General features: G+C 36.7%; 1 protein-coding gene across 1 annotated transcript; it reads left to right on the top strand.

Annotated features, from left to right (window-relative positions):
* The first annotated feature begins 1,681 nt into the window (after positions 1-1,681).
* On the top strand, positions 1,682-12,640 carry LOC128248842 (uncharacterized). Its single transcript, XM_052970993.1, has 4 exons — positions 1,682-2,084; positions 6,312-7,014; positions 11,196-11,291; positions 12,563-12,640. The coding sequence occupies exons 2-4, from the start codon at positions 6,823-6,825 to the stop codon at positions 12,638-12,640; spliced, it is 366 nt and encodes a 121-aa protein (XP_052826953.1). The 5' UTR covers positions 1,682-2,084; positions 6,312-6,822.
* The last annotated feature ends 2,839 nt before the right edge of the window (positions 12,641-15,479 follow it).

The raw sequence follows: 15,479 nt of genomic DNA, 5'->3' as shown, positions 1-15,479 counted from the left end.
CACTCGCATGCACAAAATATAAAAAGAGAAAATTGCTGGGTGTAGTGTATTTGAGCATGATGTCTTTACCTTGGAGAAAGATGACATTCCCCATTTGTGTATCATAGATCCATCTGCCCAACTTTAATGACTTGATAATTTGCAACTTACTTCTACAAACCAACCAGTCATTTGATTTTCTACAATCAGGTGAACACACAAGATTTCATACTCATGGGGAAATGGAAGAGGCTGATAGTTGTGAATGCTAAGTCTTTCTCTGGAGATGGCTTAGTAACTAGTGACTTCAGAGTAAGATCTGTGTCAACTCAGAGACACAAGTTGGAGAAGAAAGATATAAAAATCTGAAGAACTGTTGAATAGGCAAAAATTCAGAGAAACACAAGTTGGAACATTTCACAAAAAATGAGGATGAGATGGAGACTTATAACATAGAGGAAAACTGGAAGTTATTATACAACAGCATGTTGCAAGCCATAGACAAGACAAAATTCCACCCAGACAAAAGGTGACATGGAGGTGGAAGATTCTGGGTGTTACTGAAGTTGCATGGGGCACTACAGGCTTGGTCAGAGTATGATAGTTGCTGTTTCTCTCTGTATGTACACAAACATCTGTATATACATAGATCTTTAAGGAAAAGCTTCAAATCCCTTTTGTTATAAAGAGTTTTAAGTTAAAATAAACTGTAAGTTATCAAGTCTTATAGTAAATAATGTTGTTTAAATTCTGATGTGAGGTGGTCGATATTTTTAGTTGGTAGATTGTAAATCTATTTATAAGTGTGTTACTTTCTCATAGTTTTGTTATATACATAGACATCTCTAAAGTAAATAGACACCATCATGTTTGAAAGATTTATTTATTGAAACAAACTAATGTTATTTGATGCTTTTAAATACTTAATCTAGTATTTGGTAGACATGACTTGTGCAGTTTTTTTTTATTATTTAACCAGTTTGGGCATTGTACTTATGAGTAATATCAACACTGTCAAAATGTTATAACATGTGGTGTCTAATTACTTCTGAGATGTCTGTGCATATTTTTTTTGCCTGGACTGAGCAAGGGGATATAGTATTTATAGGATGATGTTGTAGTTATGGCCATAGGTGTATTGTACTATTCATGTGTGTTGAAATAGGTATCACAGTGTATTTGCATGTTGAAGAATAACTGCACATTTTGTAGAAGAAATTGTGTGGATTGGTGATTATTGCCCCTTGCATGATCAGTTACCTCTGTATAGGTAATCTATTTTCGTGCACTTTTTTTACAGTTGATGATAATGCTTTGTAATGTATTTTATGCTCATTTATGAAGTAGAAACTGAAGGCCCAGAATGAAATGCCATCATCTATGGTAAATCTATTCATTGGTATATTACTGGTTCTTCTAATAATTATTTGCAGTTGATTAAACAAAATTAACTTGTTTTTACAATGAAAGTTGCCATCTTAAATAAATGACCAGCTGTGTCAGAATACATTTACATATATAATTATTTCATAGCTGTAATATATTTTTCAGTCCAGAGTGTCATTCATAAAAGTGGGGAGAAATTACAAACCATTTATTTTACACAAACAATAAACATAACATATTCTGTTTTAATCAGTCTACCACTTGCTTTCCACAATTTTCTGAATCAACATCTATTGCTAATACATAATACATTAACTATGCATAGCATTTTCAATGATTTACTTTGTGTCTTTCAGAAAGAAGAGATCAATAATTGTACAGTGTTATAATACCTAGAAAGAGAACATTTGTGACATACCAGTTTTTAATAAGTAAAAACCTAGAAGCAGAGAACAATTACTATCTCATTGATATCTTGAGATTTGTGAACTTGAAGAACATTGATTCCTGTTGCAAACTCCCCCACTGTATTTAAGAATATATCATTTACCACTGTTAAGGACATTTATGGAATCATAAGTCTGTCTGCTAGATCAGGGACAACTTGGAGCTAACGATAAAGATAGTAAGGTACTATCTGGATTATTCCTCTCCTGTCTAACTTGCAAGATTCAATCAGAAGTACACAGAAACCAATAAGCTAAATATAAGTTTAATTTGTAAGTACTAATTATACAACAATTATGCTATATTATTATCTTATGTTATATTGTTATAATTTTATGTAATTAAATTGCTCTGTTTTTACTATATGTTATGTTGTTATATTATTATGTGATTATTATGTCATTATGCTATATGTTAAATTATTACTATGATATGTTGTTATTTTACTGTCAATAAAAATAAAGCATTTGTAAAATGTAGAATTTTCATATCTGCTGTATCATATCAAATAATATGATACAGCAGATATGAAAATTCTACATTTTACAAATGTTTTATTTCTATTCACTCCTATATACTTATAAGTCTTCATGAGAATTTTTTCATTATGTTAAATATTTTCATATATGTGGAAACCGTGTTTTTAAGAATTGATTAGGCATCACCCAAACTCATTCCTTTTTTAAGACCATTCCAGAAACTATTGGATAAATCCCTTTGTTCTAAAAGTCTTGGAATTCTTTGTCTCTCATGTCTAACATACAGTACATTATTAGGGAGTTTTTCTAACAAATGTTCTAGCTAAAGATACGTTTTCATCTACTCCTAGACACCTGTAAAATTCCTCGTCAGATATAGGGGAAACAACCAAGTCATTGATGGAGATGTTGCTAATCCTTTTTACAGTTTGTCCCCCTTTCCACAACCATATAACAACATTTCTCCTGACCAAATTCTAACCCTACATCCTTTGAGAATGTTACAACTAGGTCAAGGCTCTTTTTCATCTCGTGCATATTCTTTGCATAAAGTATGCATGTAAGTCAGGTTATTTCAAGATTTCTTCTCAATAGAGTAAGAACTTGGGTACCTTTTGGTTATCTCACCAGCATTAAAAAAATGTCATTAAAAAAGTGGATTATATCCCCACTAAAAACTTAAGTTATCTCCCTTATATAAAAAAACCATCACTTTTTTTCAAGTGAGCTTATTATATATGTCTTATTAATTTTTCTTGAGATTAATCTACATTTAGGACATTTTAAGAACTAATATAAATACTATCTCCACAATATAAAACAACCATCGCAAGTTTTGAGATATGTTATAAAGTTAAATCTTAATAAATATTCTCTGTTCGAGAAGGCTTTTTCGAAAATAGTTCAGTCGGGAAGAGTCCATTTGTAAACATGACAAGTATCAAATTTTGTGAACGTGAGCTTGAAATGAAAGTCAATTACGTTGTTGACTGGAATAACTATTTGAGAGAAGTTTGCGCTGCATATATTTTGGCTAACCCAAGAGTGATAGGAGGACCCAACAAAAAATTGTGTCTGACGTCAACTACATTAACAATGGGTTTTTGGAGGTATTTATAATAAAAAAAAAATAATGAAATTATTGTATACAGTGCTCAGGTGCACTTCAACTTGTCAAAAGTGCGTATAAAGCATATGCAGTAATGTACAAATGTCTGGAAAGTGAACAGTGTATGAGTCAGATCCATGCTTGCATGTGTATGGAGGGGAGAAAATCAGGTGTAGTGTTGGCGAATCTCAGGAAGCATGGAAGTTTTGAAGGATGCAGTCCTCCGACAACTAACAACTGATGCTGGTAGTTTGTTCCATACTTCAGCAACTCTTAGCGGGAAAAAGTGTTTCTGAAAGTCATGGGAGCTGTGCTGTTTTCTGACTTTGTAAACATGCCCACAGGTGTTAGACAGGTGGTGTTTGAAAAGGTGCTCAGAGTTATAGTTAGTAAGATGGTTAATAATTTTATGGGTGTCTTCCAAGTCAGTTGCTAGACGTTGGAGTTTCAATGTATCCATGCTCAGAGAAGTAAAGCGTTCAGAATATGGCAAATGCCTGATGGAGGGTATTCTCTTGGTTGCACATCGCTGAACGGCTTCCAGACAATTAATATCCGGGGCAAGATAGGGGTTCCAGACCGGTGATGCAAATTCCAGGTGAGACCGCACCATAGCTATATAAAGCCTCAGATAGATAGCCGGAGAGCGGCTCACAAAGGACTTGGTAAGTGATGCCAAGATACCCTCAGCCTTCTTGGCAATTTTAGCAATGTGTTTTGTCCAACGCAAATCGCTGTCAACAACAACGCCAAGGTCACGTCCAAAGAAGACTTTTTGAGATTAGTGTTGTGGAGGAAGTAAGTAGACGCTAAGAGTGTTTCACGTTTATTGTCCCCGACAGGTCTGCGGCAAAACTTCTTTCAATAATAGAAGATAATATAAGACCGGGTACTACCATCATAAGTGACGATATTTCTCCTTTTGAGCTACTCAGGCAACAAACACTCCCTAAAAGATATCAGGAAGGAAATGCGTTAAAATAGATTTATTAGAGATAAAGTAATATTTATGCTGACGCAGGAAGATGGAGTCTTGTATATTAAAAAAATATTTAACTAAGGTCTTAACGTTTAGTGAGAAGGCGGGGGTGGTGTATACTATAGAATAGAGCGTCGACTACTTTTTTGATTGCTTAGAGGGAGTATAATCTATATTTTTAGAAATTAGAGGGGCATAATATGGCCTGTTATTGTTAGTTGTTCTAGCTTTTGACCTAGTGTTATATTTGTGCGTGTGGGGTCTAAGTTGTCTTAATCTGGGTTCTCCCGGGGTACTAGTATAGTCTGTGTGGTCTGTTGTGATTCTGATGGTTAGCATGTCGTTGTGATATAATTTGAGATATATGTAGCTTGAGTCTAGTATTAGAGATGTATTTTATTTGTTGGGAGAAGCCGCTGGCAGTAAGCGCTTGGTTGTAATATGGAACGTAGTTATTGAATATTTCCTGAGTGGATGAGGGGTCAGATATACGAATCGAGATACCCTTAACTATATTATCAAAGATGGATTTGTTGTGATTGGAATTAATGTTTAAGTACTTAAGGTGTTGGTTAGGTTCGCGATATGAGGAGTATTGGGAGGTTTCTAAGTTTAAAGTTACGTCTAAAAATATTTTTTTGTGAGAATTTTCAAAAGTAATAGATAGGTTGAGGTTAGAAAAAAAAATTGTATAGATCTTTCCTAACTCGTTCTAAAGTGGATTTATTAACGCCCTTGGTGACTAGCTAAGTGTCATCTCTGTAGAGGCCTCCCTTGATGTTAAGGAAATGTATTCGGAACTGGTAGAGTATGTATAGTCCAACGAGCTCGGTGACTTGGGCAGAGTCGGATGATCCCATAGTAATGTTAAATAATTTGTTATAGTTATTGTTATAGCGATCAACCCGGTACCAAAGTTTGTCCTCAAAAGAAACAAGGTTTTTACGGGCATTAAGAATTATGTTAATTTATAGTGGGGTTAGGTTAGTTAGATTCCTAGCTAGAAGGAGAGCTTGATTAAGAAGTTTGGGAGAAATAGAAGAATAGTAATTATTTATATCGAATTGTAGGAAAGAAGAGTTTTTGTTGTTTAAGAGATGGAACCATGTTATGACTTCACCTGTACAGGATCATAAGTTGAGGTACAATTTCTCCCTGACGATTGGTATTATTTTATATAGAATATTTTTGCGTATTCTTCCCAGGTCGGATTTGGTAAAGTATATGAGGCGTATAGATGGGCTTAGTTATGAAGTCTTTCTTATGATCCTTAAGGTTGAAATGTGGAGATGTAGAGGAGTAGGATTCTGTGCGATCGTCCACGTATAATTTGTTCATAAGCTTGCATTGGTTGGTGTCGATATTGTCAAGAGCAGATGTCGGTGCCAGCTTATAAGACTTGTATAGTTCCTACTTGATGATTTTGGTGTATTCCTCGATAGTAATAGGATACATAATTTCCATTTTATCTGAGAAGACGTGCAACAATTTAGGTGATGAAGTGATCCGTTTTATAGTTTGGGAAAGTTGTTTTTGGAAGGGAATTTATATTTAGAGAACTTCATATATATATATATATAAATATATAAAACAAATAATAAATGAATATATGCATATATACGTACAAATATGTGCATACCTACATCTACCTGTATATATAGGTGCATATATATATATATATATATATACACACACACACACATAGCATATTATATATATTGATTACCGTGCAAAGTGGCTGAGTATTCCACAGACAACTATTCTTTTTTCTATATGATGATTTGAAGGATATTTTATTTCAATGTGAGCGATCACATAGGATCTCTCTCGATTGTTGTTACTGTTCATGATTTTATTGTTGTTGATGAGAACTATGTACTGATTTATGTATGTCTTACAGTCTTTCAATATTTTTTTTATTTCTTTGGTACAGAGAGACAATGAAGGAAGCTGAGTAAGTGTGGGAGTGAGAGGAGGACATGTAAGGCTATAGTGGGAGAGGGGGAATTAAGAGAGGGTTAGTGAAAGAAGCAAACAGCGAAAGAACGGTACAGTAAGATAGTGAGAGAAAAGGACAGTGAGAGAAGGGAACAGTGTGAGTGTGGGAATAGTGAGAGAGAGAGGTAGTGAAAGGGGATGCAACAACAGAAAAGTTCAATGCCAGAGAGGGAAGGAGAGTGAGAAAGGGGAACAGTGAGAAAGGGGACAGTGCAATAGTGGGACTGTGAGTAGAGACAGTATGATTGAGGTACAGTGAAAGAAGGGGGCAGAGCAAGAGAAAAAGAAAGAACGAGGGAGACAGAGAGAGAGAGAGAGCGATAAAGAGAAAGAGTGAGAACGAGAGAGAGTGAGAACGAGAAAGAGAGAGAGAGAGAGAGAGAGAGAGAGAGAGAGAGAGAGAGAGAGAGAGAGAGAGAGAGAGAGAGACAGAAACAGAGAGTAAAATGTGTAGCAATATGGAGATCATGAGGAATCCGGAGGAGGTACCAGACAATAATGATTCAGCAACCAACGAAATATCTGACTCACCAAAGAAAATTGCTTCTCGACAAAAATTGCTTATAACGGCACTGTTGCTATCTCGTTTGATATCTGCTTCGGTGTTCCCTCTACTAGAAGTTAACTATCCAGTTGAGGTAGGTAACCTTATTAAAATATCTTCATTCTCTCACTGTATATTCATTCTCTAAATAATTGCTCCTAAATGTGTTTTCTCTCTTAATAGTAGTGACTATGAAGACGATGTCAGAAATTATAGTGTACAGGACAATCAGTCAAGAATGTGTCGTCGATATTCTGGACAACCTGCCCCAAATGCATATATTTATATGGTCTGGTGTTCTATTACTAATAGTAACCACAAGTGCCTGAAGTCATACTCTATGAGGGTGGGCTAAAAAAGTTCATTGGCTAACTATGAAGGCGTGATGCTTGAGTTGTGAAATCTTGCATGCATTGATTTCAATTCTTAATAACTGCTTTATTTTTTCCCGGATAAACTGACACCCCACAGCTCAAGACATTTGACTGCTTCAAAAGTAACTAGTTGCAACTTCTCTTGAAAATGGACACAATTTGGCATTGTGGTGTTATCAAGTACCTGCAGGAAAAGGATTTTGTCCCTAACAGCATTCATGCTGACATAGTTGCTACATTAGGGGATGATGCTCCCCTAATGTAGCAACCAGTGCAAAAGGGAGCAGCTGAATTTAAGAGGAGAAGGGACATTCTTGAAGATGAACCAAGGTCTGGACGTCTAGCAACTGCCTCCACTGAGGAAAACATTGATCGTGTTCCCCACACGGTGATGGATGACAGGTAATTAACTATGAATCAAATAATCAATGCTATTAACATATGCTGTGAGAGAATTGAGAATATTCTACAAAACTTGGTATGACTTGGTTGGACGAAGTGTCTTCTGACACATGATCAAAAGTACACCAGGCTGATCACGTCACGGGAAAATCTGACATTGTTTGAGGCAGATCCAGCTGGTTTTCTTAAACGTTTCCTAACCCAGTATGAGTGTTGGCTTCATTACTTTGAGCCAGAGACAGAGAGATAATCTGTGCAGTGAAAACATCCCTCCTCACCTGTTCCTAAAATGGCCAAGGTTGTTTCATCTGCAGGGAAGATGATGGCATCAGATTTTGAGGATGCAAAAGGCATTGTGTTTATTGACTGTCTTCTAAAGGGCCACACCATCAAAGAAAAGTACTATGCCAACTTGCTGAAGCAGTTACGAAAAGCTATCAAGACCTAATAGCCAGAAAAACTGAAGAAAGAGGTCTTGCTTCCCCATGTCAATGCTCCAGCACACAAGTACGTGGTTTCAATGGGTGCTGTACGTGACTGTGGCTTTGACCTGGTTGATCGGCTTTCTTATTCTTATGATTTGGCCCCATCTGACTTATCATCTGTTCCCCAATATGAAAAAAAAAAAGCACTTGGTTGGAAACCAATATTGCAGTAATGATGACGACGTCATGTCTGCTGCTGCCAACTTTTTTGACTAACAGATGAAAGGTTCTTCAATGGCATCCAAGCACTGTAACACTGATGGAAGAAACCTCATTTGGTCACATTCCATGCGAGTATCTTGGTCAGCCTATGAACTTTTCAGCCGACCCTCGTATTATCTTGAGAAAAAAAGATGTAAGGATATATTGGATATCCTTATATCTTTTATTCAGACAGAAAAAAAAAAACATTTCTGAATAAAAGCTGTGATGGCTACAGTTAGAACAGTTTTGATCTACTGCGTCAAAGAATTAACCGGGGTTAAACAACAGCAAAAATAATTACAACATCAAGAAAGGATGTTTTGGATAATGTAGTTCTTGACTCACTGTCTGGAAAAAAAAGGTGTGTTGGTAATGGTTGAAAGACTTTCGGTCATTGCTCTATCGAATCTGAGCTGAACTGGGATTAAATAACTGAAATAGCCAGTGAAGAAGAGAGCTATTCACGTTCCATCACCGGCACTGAGTTGTTGCTGCCGTAGTCAAGCTCCAAGTCAATCCTGATTCAGCAGACCTATGGTGAAATGTATTTCAGTCGCAATAATCTATGATCACATGACCCTCTACAAATGACTCCAAATTTCTCTGAAACCTCATCGATCGCTGTACTCCCCCGCCTAGCGGAAGCTCCACCGATTCAGTCCGCTTGTTGGCGAGCTGCATGTCGGCCGACAATTCCAGTGCGAGTGTGAATGTTTGTGCTATACGTTTCTCGCCAGCTACCGGGCATTCGGCGTTGTGATTGTGGCCATCTTCGCGGTCGCCTTCGCGGTCGCCTTCGCGGTCGCCTTCGCGGTCGCCTTCGCGGTCGCCTTCGCGGTCGCCTTCGCGGTCGCCTTCGCGGTCGCCTTCGCGGTCGCCTTCGCGGTCGCCTTCGCGGCCGTCTTCTCGGCCGTATTCGTGGCCATGCTCATGGCCGTGATCGTGCTCCTGGTGGTGCCCAAGCTTCGTTCTCAGCTCGCATTCATGTTCGTAGTTGAGGTCGTACCCGCTGAACGGCCAAACCGTTGTCAGCTGCAAAGGAACAACTACACTCATGTTGATCGTTGCACTTTGAAGTCTTCTCTGACAACTATCGAGGAGAGAGCGTACAACAGTTGGCTGAATCGATCACCGTATTCCGTTGCCGAGCCGAAGCTTCACCGATTGCGTCCGACTTTAAAAGGGCGCAGGCACATTAGAGATTGTTGTTCTGAATGTAGCTCCCTCACTGGTTCGATCAACACTGTTGTGTTCTTTGGTCAATATATTTTATTCTCACCAAATATCATATCAGACAATAGTTTTCAACGTACATTCACAGAAGCAGTTGGTCACAGTGTTGTGAAATCACTTAACACTGATAAAAATCTATTTTCACCATAGATCGCGGATTTATTAAGTCTAATATTTGCAACCGATACTTACGAACCAACCGGATACTTGTGAAACTATTCAAACACAATGAGACTTTGTAGATTGATGATTGTGATCTTGAAGAGAGGTTAGGAGTGTTTATTTTTCAGGAAGCTGAGAATAGTTATCAAGAATGGAAGCAACTTCATGCTATTTAGAATCAGTAGCAGCACCACAAGTGTTGACAAATGTTTTTTTTCCCACAGCTTATAGCAATGTGTTCAACTCTTGTTTTGGAGGAATTAATGCGAAAATGAAAGGTATAAAAAGAGAAAACAAAATTAAATTTTGGGTGCTACTTTGGTATGCGATCTACGTAACCAACGTGATCTACAAGAGTCAAATTCTACTTTAGTATGCGATTTACATGTTTCATCTGTTTATTATGGCTTAAATTAAACATTCTTACATTTTTATACATGTATTAAAAAAACTAAAATGAAGCAGATTTGAAACAAGTTTACTAATTTTATGGGAGAATCGAGCGAACATCAGCTAGAAAAGTTAAAAGCAGAACAAATATAAAATAGAGTGATATTTATGTCCTTCTCTTGGACATTAACGATGTTGGAGAAGTAAAGTAAAATAGACGCAACTAGGAATTGAACCTAAATCTCAGGAGCGCGCTGACAGGAACCGAAAACATTTCATACAGTGGTGATGACCATATTTAAAAAAAACGAAATATTGATTTCAAACGAAACACAAACTATAGTGATTAAACTTGAAGGGAAACTTATTTGGTTGGGCCCTGTTGACTTCAGTATATAACTATTACATCTATTGTATAGAAACCCTGGATGGGTGAAAAGTTGTGCCAATTACAAGTGAGCTTTGAACACAGAACCTAAATAGACATAACTAAATATTGAGTGCTATTTCTGACAACTCCACCGTTCAAGGCACTGCAACTAAGACCTAGAATGATCTTTTGATTTCGGATTTGTAGCTTTCCACCTGTGATTAATGACGAAAATATTAATTTTTGATTTGAGAGAATGATCGTCAATTTACTATAAAATATTAGATTATGTAACTCCTAAGCCTTTCTCAATAGCATTTGTTGGGATAAGCGAAATACATCAACTAAGAGTGCAAACCGTGTCACGAACTCGGTTTACCTTCGCTTAATCTCTTGCTCAGTTGCAGTTGTTATTGGGATTAAGAAAAGAGTGGTGTATGTTAAAAAGGCAGACAGATTGGCTGTCTTTAGTAGAGGAATTTGTCTTTCATTCTATGGATATGAATAAAATCAGTTCTAGTCAAGCACTAGGGTCTCAGTTAAACGACTGTATTCTTCCTACAAAATACGTCGACTTGTCCCTACAATAATGCACCTTTACACTTCTATGACTGATCAGATTTAATGAACGAAATGGATATTTTTTTTCCTGCAGGCTAAACGTCATGGAATGAACAATACTTTAATCAGCTTGCTGTTTGGTGTTTATCCACTCATGAATGTATTGGGTCCACAAATGGTCAAAAAAATGGTAAGCCAACTCAATTTTCCTATATATATATATATATATATATATATATATATATATATATATATATATCGTTAGCTACCAACTTGCGGTTCCTAAAATGCCAACAGAAATTTCCTAAAATGCAAACATAGCCCGAAAATCTCCGTTCTGGAGTTAAGTATAGTGCCTGGTTCTCTTTATCGAATTTTAGGATTCTCGTGCGTTCAGCTATGCATAGCTTGCAGCGTTTCGTCCCGTTCATGTAGGGGCCACCAACCCTTTCTTTTGACGCAGCACCAGTGAAGTGAAGGCATGGTTTAACGTCAACAAGGGTAGAGGCAGGACAAGTTTCACCCAATTTGATATAGTCGACTTTTACGCGTCTATATCAAAAGGGCTACTGACCAAAGCGCTTTCTTTCGCTAGGGTCTTCACTAGCTTTAGCGATAGAAATGTAGAAATTATTATCCTTGTCAGGAAGACAGTACTATTTAACAAAAGTTCGGCATGGGTCAAGCAATCCGACCCCACACGCTCCTTTGACGTAGCGATGGGAGCCTACGACATGTGCGACCTCATAAGGCTGTACATCCTGGATACCCTTAGGAAAAGATCCCCTATGTCTTCTTTGACCTATACAGAGATGACGCCCTGGTCATCTCTAAGGGAGCAAGCAGCCACACACTAAATAGACTTAGGAAGGAATTAATCAGCACGCTTGCCGCTATGGGGTTGAAGATCACCTTAGAAACCAACCTCACCACTGCGTACTTCTTAGACGTCACGCTGGACTTGGGCTCCGGTACTCACAGGCCTTACCACAAACCGAACGAGAGGCAAACATACACCAACACAGCATCCTGTCGCCCACCCATCGTGTTCAGGAACCTGGTAAAGGGTATTAGCAAAAGGATTTCAAACCTTTCCTCTAACCAAGAAGCCTTCGACGCGGCGGCCCCATACTATAATGAGGCGCTACCTACCAGAAGACTTAGGGATCGCATCTCCTATATAACTTAGATGTCTTAGATATACTTCGACCAAATATTGGCCCAAGCCATATCTAACTTTAGTAGTACCACCTGTTAGGATTTGTTAAGTCATTTTAAAATCAAGTTAAGAGTTGCTGTTGACTGACATGTATTCGAGCGTAGGCAGATTATCTGTTATCCCTTGAAGAAATTTGTCCAAGTTTCATTTGAAAGTGATGGGATCTTTTTCTAAAATATGCTGACAAATCAGCAGGACTCATTCGCAATTGAAACTAAGTCTTGTCTGTTTATTTCTTACAGCTCTATCATTTTGAATTAAGACATATCTTATATGTTGCAACAGCATTTTCTGCCATGAACACAGTTTTTTTGGGGTAAGTGAGATTTGTTCAGAATTGTTTCATATTGTCGTATTGTTTGTTATTTTTGCGAAGTAAAAATCTTCTCTAAACGCAGTAAAGCCTACAACATATTCAGAACACTATTTCAGAAAATTATCACTGTTCTCTTTGAGCATATAAAAGACAAATTTAGGCGGGGGGAAATGGGTAAGACAAGACAAAGTAATATGTCCTTCCAGTTCTCCAGAGTTAAGTTTAAAAAAAAAGTCACACGCGTATACAGCCATTCTTAGACATCAGATGTGCAACAAAATTTAAAATATCTTGGTCAAATGAAAGAGGATTGTGGAAAAATAGCATACGATATGAAATTAATGATACCTAACTAAATCTAAAATCTCAACGTAAAATATTTTTTATAGCTTCTTCACCATAGCTTGTTCGCCAAAAAATTATCCAGATATTTTGTTAAATATCAAATTTGAGGAAAATTTCTTTATATACATTTATACTTACACAAACACACATACACTCACAGATACATACATACATACATACATACATACATACATACATACATACATACATACATACGTACATACATACATACATACATACATACATACACGCATGCATGCATACATACATACATACATTTTCAGGAGTGTTCTGGTCTTTCCATTTTCTCTGTTGTTCCAAAAGCAGCTACAATTTTCTCGGAAATTGTAAGTGCTTTGGGACTGGCAATAAATTGTTTTTTAATTGAATTATTTAGTAAAGTTTTTTTAATTGAATTATTTGGTATCTCTAAAGTGGAAAAAATCTATGGGTATTTATCATAAAAGAGAATCCATTACATTTTTTTAGAAGTCAAGATACTTTTGTATAATGAGTGTGCCTCATCATGCCTGATTGCTGGAAGGTGGTGGGGGAGGCTTCCCGTATTGAGTGTTACATACCTTTCCTAGCAGGGGTCCCTAATACCTAAGATGCCCGAGCAATTGCCCCCTCCACACCCCTATAAATCCGGCCCTAGGGAGCCACTGGGTAAACTAAAAAACAGAAAGAACTTAAATTCGAAATATAATTTTTCTTTTCCTCATGACTAAAATATAATTATATTTATTTTTATTACTATTTCATTTGCTTTTATTGTTTTCTTACTGACAAAATATATACTCGAGTTTCCTGTTTTCGACTGTTCTCACTATGAAAATTGCACTGTTGTTAGAAACCATTATTAATATTTGTATATATCTCTCTCATCAGATTGCTTAAATACATCCCTAACCAGGGTTCTTATAATATGGTGTTCATCATACTAAGTTTCATTGTGAGAGCTTTAGAATCTTTGGGTTGTGCTACAACCAATACCGCAGTTATGATATTTTTTGCCACTGAATTCCCAGATGATATTAGTTGTTTATTTGTGAGTATAACTAAACGCATACTTCTTTATCTTCGTCTCATTCCAGCTTCTCTCTCTCTCTTTCTCTCTTTCTCTCACTGAAATAATGAGATGGTGAAGATAGAAAGAGTGATGATAATGACGATGGTATGATAGCAGTTGTATTAATGGTAGTGACGGTGATGAAGTGATGGTTATAGTAGCGATGGAGATGATGGTGATGATAGTGTTGGTGGTGATGATAGTGTTGGTGGTGATGATAGTGTTGGTGGTGATGACTGTGAATTTGAAGGTGGTGCTAGTTAAATATATACTTGCAGTAGCAACTCCATGGTAAATATGAGATTCTTTTGATGATTATAAGTTTATATAGAGTCACAGAATTTAGTATTCCTTTATAAATTGTATATTCTGCATCATCTTTATTTAAAAGCACCTTTCAGTTTTTTGACGTTCTCTCTCATTTTTATTTCATATTCTATCTTGAACTCGTTCCCTTATTTCTTGTAAATACTCACTCTATACTCTTTGATTCATATTTTCCCTTCAACACAATGATGATCCCGTGCTTGTTTTAGTGATTCGACCCTCTGTTTCTCTTTATATCATTGCTTATTCCGTTTTAATCTTTCTGTTGTTAACTTATATCATATGTCATCCATATTTTATAAACAAATACCTATTTTCAAGCGAGCAGACAGTAAATAACCGCACTTGTGCATATGCAGAAGCGATATAAAAAAATTAGTTCAGTTAAAATAAAAAAATACTACACTTTTCGTTACCTACTCACCACCACCATCATCACAATGACCATCACCATCACCTCCACCATCATCATTACAGCTTTCAATAACAAAGCTCAATCTAAGTTGTTTGCCAACCACGATTGTTTCATTTTATTTCAGTTCTTTGTTTATATCTACTTCTCTTGCTGTCAGTACAAAGTTAGAATAACAAATAAAATTAAAAAAAAACAAAATGCAAAAACAAACAAAAAATAACATCTACGCGTATTTTGCTAAGTCACTTTCATTGAAAAATCTATCTTTCTGTGATAAGGTTATTATTATTATTCCTTCTCCCATCCACCCAGCAATGTATTATTTGTCAATAATGTAAGTCACAACAATATATGATTTACATTATTTACATTTGACGGATATTTGTCCTCATCTTGTTTGTTGTCAACACAACGTTTCGGCTGATATACCCTCCAGCCTTCTTTAGGTGTCTTGGGGAAATTTCGAACCTGGGTTCTCATTCCTAACGATGTTATTATTATTATATTATTATTACTATTATTAATCAGGTCGCTGCCGTGAATCGAACTCGGAACCTTGGGGTTAGTAGCCCGCGCTCTTAACCACTACGCCATATGCCCGTGGGCAATTATGGGGTGAATTTTAAGGCTTATAAATCTATTATTTTTCTATCCTTCCTCAATACTGGTTCCCATATGCTATTC

The sequence above is a fragment of the Octopus bimaculoides genome, chromosome 10, assembly GCF_001194135.2.
Source record: "Octopus bimaculoides isolate UCB-OBI-ISO-001 chromosome 10, ASM119413v2, whole genome shotgun sequence".
In the NCBI taxonomy this organism is placed as follows: Eukaryota; Metazoa; Mollusca; class Cephalopoda; order Octopoda; family Octopodidae; genus Octopus; species Octopus bimaculoides.
This window is presented reverse-complemented; position numbering and strand designations above follow the sequence as displayed.

What these genes read in the sequence shown, in the direction of transcription:
- LOC128248842 (XM_052970993.1), top strand. Translation starts at nt 6,823, where the DNA reads ATGTGTAGCAATATGGAGATCATGAGGAATCCGGAGGAGGTACCAGAC. An exon ending in AAGTTAACTATCCAGTTGAG is followed by an intron (nt 7,015 to 11,195) that starts GTAGGTAACCTT and finishes TTTTTCCTGCAG; the next exon opens with GCTAAACGTCATGGAATGAA. An exon ending in CACAAATGGTCAAAAAAATG is followed by an intron (nt 11,292 to 12,562) that starts GTAAGCCAACTC and finishes TATTTCTTACAG; the next exon opens with CTCTATCATTTTGAATTAAG.